Genomic DNA, 16,753 nt, shown 5'->3' with positions numbered 1-16,753 from the left:
GGGAAATGTAGTTTCGGGTTTCCAAGACGGGGGAGGGGAACTTGGAGCCTGCGAGTCTGTGGTGAATTCTGCTCCCGGCATCCAACGCGGGGGAGTCAGAGCAAAGGGGGAGTTCTAGAGCGGTGCGTGGTTCTGTCAGAACCTCTGAGGTGCCGCCTTGTGCGGCCACGAGGCAGTTGCGGTGAGAGGAATTACCTCACGCACCGTCTCTCTGTTCCTCCCTCACTCTCCGAGGAGGAAGAGCCACTTGCTACTTATTCTAACCTCCATCCCCTTTAAGTCACTCGGTTGCACCTCTTGGCGCGATGTGTTTACTTATTTACGAGATTTTTGTGTCCCTCAGTCGCCTTGTAACAAAAATATTCTCAGTGCGGCGAGCAGTAAATAAGAATCAAGCACACCACATTAAACACTAAGATCAACAAGTAAAAGAGCTGCATATACCGGAGCAATCGCACAGAGCTAAACACTAATATAAACAGCCTCCCCCCGCCCTACTTCAGTAGTATCAATTGAATTAAGATAATGCAAACGTTAAGAATGAAACGTCTGGGAGACCGTTCCATAATAGTTTTCTGTTTTAGACTCCTAGGACAACCGGTTTCACGAACCAAGAGGTCTCCTTTGTAGTTGGGGATATGAGGAGAGATTGGGGACGAATAGTCTAGGAACAATAATAGGCAAACAAAAAAGTGTTTGAAAGTATTTCCCACTCAGAAATGGTAGCTGATTAGCAAATCCAAAATCTGTCAAAGTTGTAATATGCGAACACCCTCAAATTTGCATTTTAAAAAATGGAGGCAGTGTGCTAGTTTGCAGATAAGTGTTATCTTCTCCTTAAACTTTTTTTTTTAAAAAAATTGCAATGTTAATTGGAAAATGTCTAAGAAATAACCACTGCAGGCCCAAGAACATGGTATTGCGTTTATTATACATAATGAATATATTATAATTAATAATAAACTAATAGAGCTAAACTAAATAATAAAACTTCAAGGCAAAAACAGTCCCAATGAACTTGTGCATCACAATCACTGTTGTAGTACCCCACTGTCAAACCATTGTCACATCCATTGACTTGACAGTTACCACAAGAAGTTGAACAAGGTTTATGACCACAGTGCAATGTTGAACACCCTATTACGCAGTTACACCTAGAGGTTCATCAGACGAGCATTTTATCGCATGCTCGCTACTGCCCACTTACGGATGTGCGTGTTTCCTTTAGAGGACAGCATCCACCACCCCACCCCACCCACGTGCCTCCTGCTCCTTCAGCTCTTTTCTCCGTAGCAAAATAGAATCCTCCTGTGTGCAGGATAAGCAACATGATAAAAACAGCCTCTGAATGGGCCACATGGTCTTTGTTTACTTTCTCTTTCCCTTCTGGGAAGAATGAGGATGTGGAGAAGCGATGGTAAGGAAATGTGATATCCCCCCCACTCACCCGCCCAGCATGTGATGACACTCCTAATCATTTTCAGAAGTGATTCAGGAACTGCAAGTCATATCAGACATTTTTGGCCAACACATTATCTTTCAGATACTAACCCCAGTCTTTAGCGTTGACTGAGGCCTGATTCACATGTCACATTAAGCCACCCTGCAGTGCTCCAAGTAGCGTTCCAACCACCATTTTTAATATGCAAGCCGTGGCAGGGGCATGCTGAAGCTTTTCATGTTGTGCAACCCCAGGCATTATGTGTTATTTGAAGGTTAAAGAAAACTCAGATAACCCTAGAAAATCCAAGGGTGGTTTAACCCTCAAATCACCCATGACGCCTGGGTTCACACAGCACAACAGGCCATGGCACCCCCCTACCATTGTTTGCATTTTCAAAATGGCAGTCAGTGTGCATCTTGGAGACCCAGAGGGGAATTAACCCATAGTGTTTTACCATGCCGTGCTTGTCGGCTGCAAATGTTGATAGCAATCACAATAGCCACAATGTGTCTGGCGAATTGTGGAATGCATCCTCTACATGAAAGGTGCACATGTGATGATGTAGATCAGCCTTCCCCAACCTGGTGCCCTCCACATATTTTAGACTTAAGCTCCCATCAGCCCCAGGCAGCATGGCCAACTTTTTTCTCCCCCCTCCCTCTTTTATTTTACACATCCTTCCCAAAAAGAATTTCATACACAAAAGGTTCTGACTGTTTGGGAGATACCAGAATGCTTGTTCCTCAGTGAGATCATTTAGACTGGGGTACACATTTTTAAACCTTGATGACTGAGACCTAATGTCACTTCTGTTGAGCTTAGCTATAGCTTCATTTACATGCATTTTCTGTAGGTTAATATCACATTCTTTGGACTTTGCCTAATACTCTCACAGGATAAGATCAGATATTTCTTTCAGTGCCACCACATCAGCCTTACCACTGTCACCAGATATGATGATACTGTCCCATAATGTTCTATAAGCTTGTGTTTTATGTGTATCTTATATTGTATGTTTATAAATCATCACCTTCAAGGAATGACTCCATTAGTGAAATGTGTTCTGAATCACTCAGCTGTTGTTCATCATTTCCTCAGAAATGCTTCATGCTGCTGTTCATTACTTGGGCATCCCACATTGAAAAAATTTGGGATTTACACAGTCTGCAGCATGAAGATCAGACAAGTAATACTCTGTTTTCCCTCTTACTACAAATGGCCATTCATCACTTCTTTTATGGGTAGTTGTAATGGTTTCAGCAAACTGACTTGCTTTTACTTTTGCATGTTTTGCTTTTAGCTTGTACTTTGATGAGAAATCAACATGAGTACCACAAAATAAATAATATCCACTATTAAATTAACGTTGACTTAAACAAATACTTCTTTCTGAAGGTACTGTTCATATTACAGCCTTTTTTCTTATAAGTAATGGATTTTACGTTGATAAACAGTTTCTGGCATGCAATATGCACTTTTGAGCCAGCATTTGCAAAATATGTCACTGCCATGTTCTTTGCTTGCAGAATCTATCCCTTCTGCCCCCTTTTCTCTTAGCATTAAGATCTCTTCTTACAGTTTTAATATTTCTTTATAGATTATGCAAACTTCTGACAACCCAGCTATATTTTTAAATCTCAGGCTGACAATGAGGCCCTCAGAGTCTCAGACCATTCCTTGATTGAATGTAGGTGAAAGGCCTTAAGTTAATCACTTGCTGCCTGTCAGTAGAGCTGCTGCAATAGGGGGCACCGCTGTCTCCTTTGCTCTCCCCTTTTCCATACTGGATCATCTCTCCCTTTCTTTCTCCAAATCCTGACTTCAGCTCCTGCACAAGGAACAAAAAATGTTCCGTTCTGAGATTCAACAGGAGACCATTCTCACAGCATCTCTCTCTCTCTCTCTCTCTCTCTCTCTCTCTCTCTCTCTTTCTCTCTCTCTCTCTCTCTCTCTCTCTCACACACACACACACACACACTCACACACGTATAGCATGACAAAAATGAACAGTTATATGAGATATACAACAATATTCAGATATCATGACATAAGTTAACTAACATCATTATTATTATTATTATTATTATTATTATTATTATTTACATTTATATACCACCCCATAGCTGAAGCTCTCTGGGCGGTTTACAAAAGTTAAAAACAGTGAACATTAAAAAGAAATATACAAAATTTAAAACCATAAAAAGCATAAATCATAGGACACACATCTACATAAAATATGCATATGTTAATTTATACACGAATATAGAATTATTAGAATTTATTGAAAATTAATACAAGGCAAAAACAGTCAGTTAATTTCTCAGCCAAATCATCGCAAATCAAATCAATTCTTCTATTAATTTGCACCCTGCCCCAGATCATCCCAGACCAACAGAAAAGGTTTCTCTTTTTCTCTAAACAGAATTACCATGCAGGGAGGGATTTATTTTGGGGTGGGTGTTAGTGCATGCCCAATTTCCCCTTGAAAAATTAGCCCCCGCATGGCAGCTAAGCGAATGGGCCCAGGTCTAGCATTTGACAAAAGATCAGTGATGATACATGCAACTATCAATTTTTTCTTCATGCCTTCACAGTGAAGGCTTAGACACCACCAAAAACCTATAGCTTTCCACAAATAAACAGTGAACTCCATGACATATCAGCTGTGCTGTGTTCATTACACTTAAGTTCAAATTAGGACACAGACGCCATTTTGAAATGCAAATTTGGGTGTTCCCATGCTTTGATTTTGCCAGGCTTTTGGATATACTAATCAGCTATCATTTCTGAGTGAGAAACATTTTCAAATGCTCCTGTTACAATTTTGGTCAGGCACAGTGCCTTTTCCCCATATCTTTCTTTCCTAGACTAGAAAGAGAGTGCTCATCATCTGTTATCCCTTCAACTAACAACAGCTTGTTTGACCACAAACAATGTATCTGTTCTTGGCCAAAGTACCAATTTAGGAGACAGAAAAATATTCTTAGGTTTCCCCATTTCCAGGTGCATTATCCACTCAGGAAGTAATGGGAATTAAGACACATTGACATTATTTTGTGAGGTCCTTGGCTCATTCACAGTGTTCAAGCTGGTCAAATTCACAATTTTTTCAATAGTTCTAGTGAATTTTTTTAAATATTAATGGCATGGCTCGCATGATATATGGAGAAGGTTTTGCAAGTTGTAATCTGGTTAAATGTTTGGGTCAGTAACAATAAAAATGTCACATGCTTCGCTTTGCTCAAATAATCTCAACAGCAACCTGGAGATTCATGCTGTATATTAAAAATCACAGAGAAAGCACCTGTGAAGTTTCCTGTAGAGCCAGGTACCCAGATGTGCTGCACAGGGCCTGGGAGATGGGCAGAGACCAGTACCAGGGAAGGAATAAGAGGAAGAAGACTTGACGTAAGCCACAGCTAGACCTAAGGTTTATCCTGGGATCATCCAGGGTTCGCCCCTGCCTGAGCACTGGATCCCCTGTGTGTCACCTAGATGAACAGGTTTGACCCCTGGGCGATGGTCTAGCTATGGCCTTAGTGAGTATAAAGGTACAGCATGAATTTGCAGGTTGCAGCCTGTCAACCCAAATACAGTCCTAAAAGAGGGCAATGAATCTAGATGGAATGTTAACTCCCATCTTTAAATATTCAGTTATTATTGGAATGTTAGACTAAAGTGATGCATCTCTTGTGCACCACATTGTGAGCCTTCCAGTTAATTCTTCTTCAGAAATCTTTAGAATAGTAGTTACTCTGGTCGTATGTTAATACTTAGCACATTTTCTGCAATTTCCCTTGATCTGCAAGCATTAACTATCTCTTACTTTTGAGAGCTTAGCTAATGCTTTATTAGTAGAGGAGCTTCATGTGAGCATGATATTCATGGTAAATCAATTTTATTTGGATTTGTGTTAGTCTGATGCTGTTCTTTTCTTTATATTTCATAGGAAAGCATTCTACAACCTTTTACATATAAGAGTGAAGACTCTGCTATATGGATTCTGAAACAGATAATAATTTTTATTTAGGTAAAGTGTGGGTACAGTGTGAGAATATCAGCTGTTTAAAATGGAGACTATTAGAACATGACGAGACAACATACGTTGATCCCAATACACCATGGTACTGTTATATGAACACGAATCCACAATTTAATAAATGTTCTGTTTCTGAAGAATATTTTCCTGTGGAGTCTCAATTTCAGAAACATGGATTAAAGTATGTGTATTCAAAACTTCCTTTAGGAAGTTTAGTTTTGGTAAAGATGCAAACATGGCCAAGGTAAGTTTTGAAAAGTTAAAATGTAATTGTAGATAATGCAAGTTCACGCTAATTTAAAAATGTATCATTGTGATAAGAATTAAAACTGATTCTACTCTCAAAAAAGAAGGGACAAAACAATATTCTATTCTATAGAAAATTGTGCTCTGACATTTTCTAAAAATTATACCCGAACAGTATCTTTCTAGAGAAGGAAACAGCAGGTTATTGTTTACAGGCAAAGATATTCATGATAAATATAAATGTATTTATCCAAACTTGTGACAAGAAGTGGATTAGCAAACTTGAATGCAATCATTTTGAAAGGCAAGTTAAATTAACCTCTAACAATGAAAACCAAACCGGCAGATTTGCTGGAATAGAGATAGTTTGGATGGGACGAGTGTGTCCTTCCACTGGTGAGGAGGGACATCTGTCATGGAGACACATGCTATTCCTGCAGAAACGGGGTGTTCTGAGAGTGGGTCAGAGACAGCCTTGGATCCAAAGTTCCTTTCTTCCTCTGAGGGGCTTCAGGATTGAGTCCGTCAACTATGCAGCCTGGAGCTGGCATGTTTATCTGCCCTCCCTCATTGCTTTCATTGAGGGAGAAAATTCTAAACAACAAACATCCACAGAAATGGATGGCCACACATTCCAGTGGCAGATTGTCTGCCATTTCACTCCCCAACTCCCACTTACCCCTGTTGCTCTGTTCACTATTAAATATCCTTCTCGTGTCATGGCTTTTTGTGAACTAAAAATTAGTTCTTGTGTTTCTATCTAAAGAGTAAGCACATCATATGTTTTATCTTTCTATGCAATTATTTCAAGGTGGCCTGGTATTCTTTGTCCTGATCCTGTTGATAGTCAGTATGTGGCATATGACTTGGATGGAGATGTTGAAAGTCATCATGTAGAATTTCTGGGGAAACCCCATTCCAGGGGTTGGGCTACCATGAAGTACATTAGCCATTATTCTAGTTCATTTAAGGTAGGAACTTTTAAATTTGCATATATATTTTTCTTATAGACTATACAATTAAAAACCACATAATGCAAATCAGAAAGATATAAACTTCTTTGATCATCCCATTTAGCAGAACAATTATAAAACATTTTTTGGGGTGCTGAGAACTTTAGCTTTAACTTTTCTACAAAGTCTTGAGCATTTTACAGATATCCCAAAACATTGCTCCTGATTCTTAGGCCATAGCTAGACTTAAGGTTTATTCTGGGATCGTCCCGGGGTCATCCCTGCCTGTTCCCGGGATATCCTGTGTGTCATTCATGAACAAGGATGACCCCGGGACGATCCCAGGATAAACCTTAGGTCTAGCTAAGGCCATAGATGTGCATGTGCAGCAACATGGATTCCAGGACAAATTCCCACTGATCACCTGTTTGGGATAGCATGGAAAGAAGGACTTGGATTTTAAGCTCCATCTCTGCCCTGCTTTTTGTTGCTTGATACTTTCTCTTTCTCTCAGGAAGAAGAAAGAGGAAGTTAAAAAGTGCACGATTTCAACTCAAAACATAAGATGATTGTTCTCATTGCTGTTCCTAGTCTACATTCAATACATAGTGAAAATTTAATTAATGATTTTTGAGAAATTGAATAATATGAGAAATGCCACACTTACTTTTCTGTATGCTGCAAGTTATCTATTGATTTTAGTTGCTTGATTGATTGTATTTATATCCTGTTGCATAGCCCATAGGCCACTTTCTACAATATGATCTGTTTCTTGGAAATAACTTTAGGTAAGTTATTTAGGTAAGATAAACGCTTTGATCTAATAGAACTTAATTAGGTGAAGGATGGCTTGTTGTTCTTTAGAGTTTACTCTTTGTGAGTCTCAAAGAATCTCAAAGACAGCATGATTCTGAAGAAGATATTTTCTGGAATTGAGACCCTCATAGTCCTAAACCAGTTTATGCAGGTAGTTACATCACTGTTGGGAGCATTTTGATTATAACCTCTCTCCAATTTGAAGAATTGCTGTAGTGGTTTTAAGTTGACTTCACCACTTGTGTTGAGCAGTTGTGCTGTGATGTTCCTTTGCCTCCTTAATATTCAGCTTTGGGCAATAGTTTTCAAAGAGTAAATGTCACGTTTCATCATCTTTTCTATGTTATCAAAGTTAAGTGTTGGTTTTGGTATCATATAAAAACACTGCTCAAATCTTTGCTTTTGCTCTTCTAGTATGGGTGAGGTTTCTCCCTTTTTATTGGATGATCTCTTCTGTAGCTAAATCTCCTGCCAATCATTTAGTAGTTTGATAAAGTGCCCTTAAATCTCCTCTTATTTCTGCCATTTCCACTTCAAATGCCTGCCTATCAATAAATGCTCTTCTGTCCTCTCTGACTGATCTTTTAAACTCCATCGACTTTTATTCTTTATTCTTTCTTTCATTCTCTACTTGCCCTGTTTTCTTTTTATGTGACATTGCAAATCTACTACTTTCTTCTTCCTTTTCTAAATTCAAGGACAGTCACTGTCGACTATAGAACTGACTGGTTATTTCCCTGGACTTTTCCATGTCATTAACTGAAAGACAGAAAAGTCTGAAAGCTGATATACACAGACAATCTTTATTTGGTTATCATTGTATGGTCTCCTCTAAAGGTGGAATCCTACAGCTCTGTTTGCATCCTCCATGAAAGCAAATGTGGCTTAGCTCCAGCTGCTCTAGCTTACAGTCTTTGCCCAACCTTTGTGCAACCACCAATCTATAGATTGCACAAATCTATGTATTCATAGGCAATCCTTTAGAATAGGGATGACCAACCTCTGGAAAAGTATGCTCATGTACTTTTTGGAATATGTATATAGAAGAGGTATTTTCAGCAGATGCAGGTTATCATATCACAGTGTTACAGGTGTTTGAAAAGCTTTGCCCGCTGGAATTTTTATTTATGTGTTCTCTTATGTCATTTAAATGTTCCTGACTTTCCTTAGACAGTTGCACAAGGTGTTCTATCTCCCTGATGTAACATAAGCAGACAGTAACTCCTAAAAATGTTATCAAAGCCTCTTGAATTTTCCACACAGGTGACCCAGGTTTAGCTACAAATGGAATGTAGCTAAGCCAGTTGAAATGTAGCTAAGCCACTGATGGGCAGCTAGAGTCATCCCAAACATCACAATATTTGAACTCTGCATCCATTTTTCTGGACATCCCCCTTTGTGGGAGCTTCTTGATTATGCATTATAGCATGGGTGGGCAACTTTAGGGGTGGCACACTTTACCGCACCTTTCCCCTGCTGCCACTGGAAGTGGACACACCAGTGGACTTGCAGTGATCACACTGGGAAACAAGGCTTGTGGAGAGTTATTGCCCAGTTACCCAGAGGAATAAGGCTCCGAACAGCCCTATTCTGCAGAGAAAGGGTGTGTGATCTATGCATGTCCTGTTTTTCTACAGAAATAGTGATTTTCCTGAGAAACAGAACACACAGGGAGTACACAGCGTGTTTCCCAGTATCATGGCACTCCAGAAAGCCCACCAAGCACCTGTTTGTGAGCTGTGTGGAACTACATTCTGCTGGGGAACAGGGAGTTTGGTAATCTGTTTCTCTGCAGAATGAGGCTGTTTAGAACCCCATTTTGCTGAGATTTCTGTGGCACAGTGGGCCACACAAACACAGGCCACAAACAGCCATGCTGTACCAAACATGGCCCATGGCCCATATGTTGCCCACCCCTGCATGACAGAGAAATTATGTTTCTCTCTTGTATATGTTGAGACCTTGTCTCAACATATATATTATATATATATATATATATATATATATATATATATATATATATATATATATATATATGACAGATGAGATACACACAACCCTCTGAAGTATAATACTCAGTATTAATAGAACAGGCAACAGCTAAGGATTGTATATCAGAGCGGCTGACCCTCCCAAAATGGTGGCGAGAGCGGGACGGCACTGCTGTGCATAAAATGGCAGGCGCAACTGCCAGATCCCTTAGCACAAGGACTGCTGGGATATAGGGCGGAGCATTCAGAGGACTCAGGTGCCCATCTAACAGGTTTGAGGTTAAAATGTGGTTAAAGAAACCAGGAACTGGACAGGGTTAACAGTGTCGTGTGTGACCATTCCGCTTGTGGTTGGTGCTAACCACAGAGAAGCATGGTTAAGCTAACTAAAGAGCCCTTGTCTGAACAGGCCCATTATGGCAGTGTGTTGTGTGAACCATGATTTAGCGTGTCATGTGAACCGTTCTTAACCATGATAACTACGTAAACGTGTTTTAAACATACTCACTAACCATTTGCTGCAAAAGGGTTAGCAGCCTAACCATGGCTTAGCGTGTTGTCTGAACAGGCTCGTTGTTCAAGTAATGGTACTACGTCTTGATGGTAAGAAAAAAAATGGAAACAGAGCCCAGTTGTAAGCTTCTTAGATCATTCAAGTGGCCAATAGACAAAGGATGATTAAGAAGAAGTGGAGCTACTTTTTCTTAAGCAGACAAGGGGTTGTATGCAATTTTAATCCTGCTTAGAATAGACTGATTGAAACGAATGGTACTTAAGTTAGCTGTGATTAATGTAAGTCCCACTCCTTTCAATGGGTCTACTCTATGTAGGACTAATTTTGGGTACAATCCTAGGCTGCTGCTTAAGATGACATCAGATGCAATTGCCATTTATTGCACTTAAAGGCTTCTAGACATCATGAATTCTCCTGTTGGTTTCTAAAATCAGCCTGTTTTTTATATGTTCCTTTTTATCCCCAAGTAACTTCCTGCCTTCATAGATATAAAAACACTATGCAGCATATATCAATATGTCAAAATAGTAAAGCATCCTACCATGAATAATACACACACACTTCTAACTTTTCATAACTAGTTAGAATAATTGTATATGAGTTAAGTAGATTAATATTAAAATAAAGAGAGAGATAAAATGTAAAGCCCAGAAACTTTACCAATTAATAATTATCAGAAATATTTAGAAGTTCAACCAGTCTATCAGACTATATATAGTATCCTATGCAATCTTATAAGGAAGGCTTAGTTTAATAATATAATTATCATTAACTGAGTCTAGTGTAGAGATTAACTAAAGGCTTGAAGTATCATAGAATTTATTCCTAGAACATCCATACTGAGAGACAACAAGTATTTAAGTCCACCCTGTACTTCTGGTTCTGATACTATGTAAAGACATGTGCAACTTCATGTGCTTTGCAGTTTGGTGCTCTAGCAGGCGGTATTTCAGGAAAATGTAAATTGCCTTTTTCCATTTTTACAAATTCTGATGGCAGATATGCTGGCTACAGCTCACATTGGTCCTGTGATCACCAATTTCAGTCAGAGTGAGCTGCGTAGATCATAAAATGTGCATGAGCATGTCAATGATGTAGAGCTTTATCACACCAGTGTTATACTGTGCAATCACTGTGAATCGCATGCAAAGGACTCAGAAGTTTTCCACCTTATAATCTGCTTTGATTGTGAAGTACTCCCATGCATCCTGCCTTAATTGTGCAATAAAATAAAAAGATTCGCCATATTTAGCCCCTACATTTTGAGTGCATTTTCCGAGCTGCCGCTGGGGCGTAGGAGCAGGATTTTAAACAAATGCTTACATCCACGTAAGCTTTAAAGATAAAGACACCAAAATTGGCACAGTAATAGATATTAGTGAGAGCTTTAAGCATACCAAATTTGAATTGAATTGGGTCATCCGTTGATTTTTTATTTTATTTTTTACATTTCCCCTTAAACTCACTTCCTAGTATGCAAAGGATCGCTGTCCCCCAGTAGCAAAAACAACAACAACCGCGAAAGCTTAGCGCTATGGGGATAATCCGAAGGAAGCAGGTATGTGGGATGAAGCTCGTAGTTAGGTAATTTTAGACCCTGTGCTTCATGGTCTTCAATGGGTGTGTGGGGTAGCTTTAGATGGCCATGTGTATTTCTTCAGTTGTGCAGCACACAATGGACATTTCTCTTCCTCACCCCCTCCTACTGCCATTCCATGCTTTAAAACTGCTTCTACATTCCTGATATGTTAGAACAACAGCAAGACTGTTTGCCTACCCTGGTTAAAAAGGAATTCTCTGAGAACAGGCGGTCACGCATTTTAAACTCACTTAAAGAAATAGCACCACAATGACTACAGGACGACTAAGCATTAGGCTTGTTGCCCCTAGTGGCAGGGAAGCAGGCATCTTCACCTGGCGAGGGTCAGTGAGCATTCCGAGGCACCTAGTGGTGATGGGTAATGCCTGAAGCTCAACAGCTGCGAACGCCGCAGTTCAGCTGCGGAGATCAGGCTTACCCTTGAGGCCAACCTTTCTCATAGTCTTGCGACATGGGGAGGGGTGACACCGGAAGGTCTCCCACCCCAAAAGGGGGAGCCAGGGGGTGGTGAACTTACTGGCGCCACCCTCTGGTCAGGAATGTCTCGCCCTATCAAATTATGGCTGAAGGCTATTGGAGAAAAGATGCCTGCTTAGGTTAGCCTTCTGCGGATCTATTCAATAAATGTGCCCCTGTTTTAAAACACAATACTTGTGTCGCCTTATTATTTCCATGCTCCATGCTCCACAAATAGAATTTGCTTCTTCAGCTGCCACTCTCTGTGTGTGATCATTTGCAGAGGCCCTCAGCTGTGGGGCCCTGGACTTTGGCTCCAGTGACTAGGTCTAGCTGCACCATTGGAGCGTAAAAGCACCCATCACGGAGATGGAGCTATGTTCCTTCTCTGATTTAGTTTGAAGTTTGAATGGGCATATCTTAAGCATTTTAATTATAAGTTCCTTGGATATTCTAAAGTTCAAAGTAAATGATGTAATACTTTAATATTAAGCTCTAACAATCGTGTTTCAAAGATCAGTTGCTGTTTTCTCTCAGCAGAACCTGCACAAAAGAATTTCACTGACTGTTGCCAGGTCAATTACTTGTGAAGCTCTCTCCTGCATATAAATCAAGATAATTTACACTTTGTAAAGATAAGTTTAAAATATTTTGCTTTTGAAATTCTGGGTTGGAATCTTTGTATCAATTCTGGTTTGGAACCTATCTATCCCTGGTATAGCTCTATAGACGTTAATAGAACTCGGATCATTTTCTGAGCCAGTCTTGGAAAATGAACCCTGCCTTCTAGCAGTAGTTTTTTTCCAGCCTTGGAAAGAAGTCCCTGTGCAAGCAGTTGGAGATTATTGTCTCCATCTGTTTGTGCACAGGCTGCTTTCTGAGGCTGCAGACTGAAAAATTACTAGTGGGGAGTACAGCCAAACCCCACAGGGCACTCTCTGGCCCCAAGAGTCTGCTGGTGGAGGTTCAGCAGCAGTTTTTGTGGTTGCAGCTTCAGAAAGCAAACAGGTGAGAAGTGTAGAGGGGGCTTTCTGCATCCCCAAAAAACTACAGCTGGGGGACAAGGCTATTCTCTATAGGGAACCCTTGGGGAAAGATGATCCCTTGTGGTGGGTAGGTGATTGCCCTTAGTCAGTTGTTTTCCAGGTGCAAGCAGGAGAAAGCCGAGAAGATTTTAATCTGAGTTGGAGAAGAATTCTCCTTTGTAGCAGGCATTACTTAAGTCCCCAAAGGTTGTTACCAGTCCAACAAACCTCAATGACATCTCAAATTTATTTCAAGCAAATGATTAATGATGTGTCTTAGAACTGAAGCTCCATCATACTATTACATTCTTTAACTTGCCTTTCCTCAAAAATGCAATCTTTTCAAGCTCTTCTTTAATAGTTGTCAATCTCTGTAAGAACTGAAAGTATTTTGCCACATAAGCAGATCATATCTAACTATATAAATAGCAAAACACTATTTAATCTTAAATCACTTTTTTCTTGTAATGCAATTCAGAATTTGTAACCTATGCTATATCTTGATTAATCTTTTGATGTGTTTCAAACACACTCTGAGAAATAGGTTTAATGGAGAAAATTACCCCAATGTGAATAGCATAATAAGCAATACAAAATAGGATAAATCGCTCCTAAGTGGAATGTTTGAAAAGCTTTTTTATTTAACAAAAAAGGAAAAAGAAGAGAGTTTCTTTCTAGTTCCAAAATCACTGGCAGCCTGAAATATAGTTCAGTTAAATCAAAGAACTAGAATTTAAACCTATAGTATATAATCAGCTGAAATCTGTAGGGAAGGTTAATTGGATAATGGATCAGGTACTGAAATAGTTAAGCTGGAATACAAAAATGAGGCATCCTGATAGATCCTCATAGTGTCTTTTCAGTACCTTTTTGGATCAGATGAAATGTAAACCCTATTTACAACAGTGACTAAATGCCTCTAGGAAGTTCCTAAGCAGAGCAACTATGGAGATAGCCATCCTAGTTGTTTCCCTCAAGTATCTGGTTGTTAAAAGTATGCTGCTTCTGAATATGGAAGTTCCACTTTGGCCATAGCAAATACTCTTATATAGATCTATAAATTTGTCTAATCAGTTTTTAACTCTATCTGAGTTAGTACGCCTTCACTGCTTATTGGCAGATTTCCTAACGGACTTTTTGTTCATTGTGGTTGAAATAGTTTAGAAATTTCATTGGATGACCTTGAGTACTAATGTTATGAGAAAGATAATCATTTCTCTCTTCTCTCTCTCCAAACCAAAGTTTTATAAATTTCCACCCTGTTTCCCCTTAGGCATCTTTTAAAAAATAATCTTAAAGACCCCAACTTCTTTAGCCTTTTATAAGGAAGACACCTCTGTACACTAAACTTTTAGATGCCCCATTTTGCACCTGTTCCAGTTCTATGTTATCATTTTTGAAATGGAGTTATTGATGTGTACCCACAGTGCTCTAAATGCCAGTATACCTTCTTACAGAAAAGAATGAGAAAATTATGTTGTTCCTTTTAAAAACATGTTGGAATCCCTCCTGGCATCAACTTTCCTAAATAGGAGCATTTGAAGCCTCACTCTTAGCATCACTATTACCCAGATATTGAGCAAATATCATCCAGAATTCCCTTATTAATACATTGTTTGAATCTCTGATCCAAACTAGATGTGATGACCACAGGCCTGAGCATTGGAATCAGGCTGCCACTGAAGCAGAGGTGGTGGTGGTAATGATAGTGCATTTTCAATAGTGGAATTCCTTTCTGCTGCCTGTGCTTCTCTCAAAACTGATGCTTTCCAGCTGTTATCCTCCTTACGGGGCTTCAAGATGAGAAGTAACCTCTGTAAGGAGAAATAAAGTCTGAGAAGAAACCATTTTGCAAAAAGCACAATGAGGGGGGCGGGGCGGTCAGTACTCTCCTTACCTCCCATCCATACTGCACTTTGTCACCCCACACACATATAGCAGCCTATACTATAAATTCCCATGCTGTCTGGGAATTATGGGCGTTGCAGTCCAGCACATCTGAAGGATATCAGGTTGGGGAAGGCTGCTTTGTTGACATTCTGGATGAGCCAAGTTGCATTATGCTGCTGTCATATCTAGTTCAGCTCTATGTTTGTGGAGTCTCTAAGCATTGGTGGCTATCACAGAAATATTTTATTTGGGAACTGGAAGGACTGTGCAACCCAGAACCTCAGACAGTCATGTTAGGACAGGTTTGCCATATTCTTCTGCTGTTATTGCTCAAAAGCAGCATTGCAAAACCAATTTGAGTAGAGGCCTGAATTGCCCACCAACTAACTGCTCCTATCAATTTCATGGGCATAGGCATGCACAAGGGGTATGCTGGGTGTGCCCAGGCACACCCTGATGTCTCAAGCAATAAGTGCTGAATTGAGGTGGCCATTGAGTAGGGATCCATAGGGAGATCCAGATGCAGTGGGAACTGTCCTCTTGCTACACTCCAGCCGCCATGCCAAAGAATCACTGCTTCCAAAAGAACACCATTGCTCCTGGCAGCAGGAACAAAAGTGAATAGCTCTGCTGGGAGCCTCCCTGGCAGGAGCTGCATTTCAAAGAGGCCAGGAGAGGCGTACACTGAAGTGGTAGAGTGATACCACACATATGACGGTGATGTTTAGTAGGAGGAAAGTCTCCTGAAGCAATAGGATCAATAGTTGCAGAGAGAGCAGCAAGGGAGGTACAATACTAAAATAGCCCAGAGGTTTGCAGTGAAATCTGTAATAAGAAGCATACCAGAATGTGGATGGGAAAGACTGAAAGCAGATGACGATAACTGTAGTTTTTGCAGTGAACAAGAAAACACCAAAATCTATAAATAAGTACCAAATCAATTTGAATAGGCAAAATGTTGGGAATGTCCACTTGAAGGTCTATTTTGATTAAATGGACTATATCTGGCCTTACTCAGCAACGATAATACTTTAAAACGTTGAAGTGTTTCACCACAAGATGGCACACATCCATTAATATATTGAATATATCCTTCCTTCCTTCCTTCCTTCCTTCCTTCCTTCCTTCCTTCCTTCCTTCCTTCCATACTCTAAATAATTCCTTTTTGTATACTATTATTGTGAGGGAAATGATATAATATCACCTATTAAATATGTTTTATCGTTATGCCATTCCTTTAAAATGTTTGCCTTACTATGAGAGCAGTCTTAACCCCAGATCCACTGGATGAAGGGGCGTTAGATGGGGAGGAGTGGAGCTCTGCCCGCAGTGGGGGGGGCATGTCTCCCCAGATGCCAAGTTACATCTGCAGAAAGCTCCATAGGCATAGATCTAGCAAAACAGGGCATGTCAGGGTGAGTCAGAGGTGGCCTTGGCTCCAAAGCCCCTTTGTTCCCCTATGAGGGAATAAAAAATTGGGCTTCTCAACTATGCCAGCCTGGAGCTGACATAGTTAATTAGCCCACCACTGAAGCCAAGGGGCGGGGGGATTAAAAAAATTAAGTATCACCAGAAGAGGAAAAAACCCATTCCCAGCTTTCTGCCCTGGCTGACACAAACCAGCAAGGAAGTAGCAAATCATCTTACCACTTTACTTCCCTCACCAAGTTAAGATTGAATTGTTATGTGTACATTGCTATATTAATCTGAAGAGCTTGTGAATGACATATGCCATGAATGACATAGTGAGTATTTGCCTTGTCCATCCTACAAAATAGA

The 16,753-nt window shown here is 40.1% G+C and overlaps 1 protein-coding gene across 1 annotated transcript in view; it reads left to right on the top strand.

The window, feature by feature from the left end:
• The first annotated feature begins 5,440 nt into the window (after positions 1 to 5,440).
• The window catches only part of ZCWPW2 (zinc finger CW-type and PWWP domain containing 2), a 32,006-nt gene continuing 20,693 nt past the window's right edge, over positions 5,441 to 16,753 (top strand). The window contains exons 1-2 of the mRNA XM_063127545.1: positions 5,441 to 5,727; positions 6,541 to 6,700. Coding sequence (XP_062983615.1) covers positions 5,441 to 5,727; positions 6,541 to 6,700 — 447 coding nt within the window. The remainder of the gene's footprint in view (positions 5,728 to 6,540; positions 6,701 to 16,753) is intronic.

The sequence above is a fragment of the Elgaria multicarinata genome, chromosome 1 (genome assembly GCF_023053635.1).
Source record: "Elgaria multicarinata webbii isolate HBS135686 ecotype San Diego chromosome 1, rElgMul1.1.pri, whole genome shotgun sequence".
NCBI classification, from domain to species: domain Eukaryota; kingdom Metazoa; phylum Chordata; class Lepidosauria; order Squamata; family Anguidae; genus Elgaria; species Elgaria multicarinata.
This window is presented reverse-complemented; position numbering and strand designations above follow the sequence as displayed.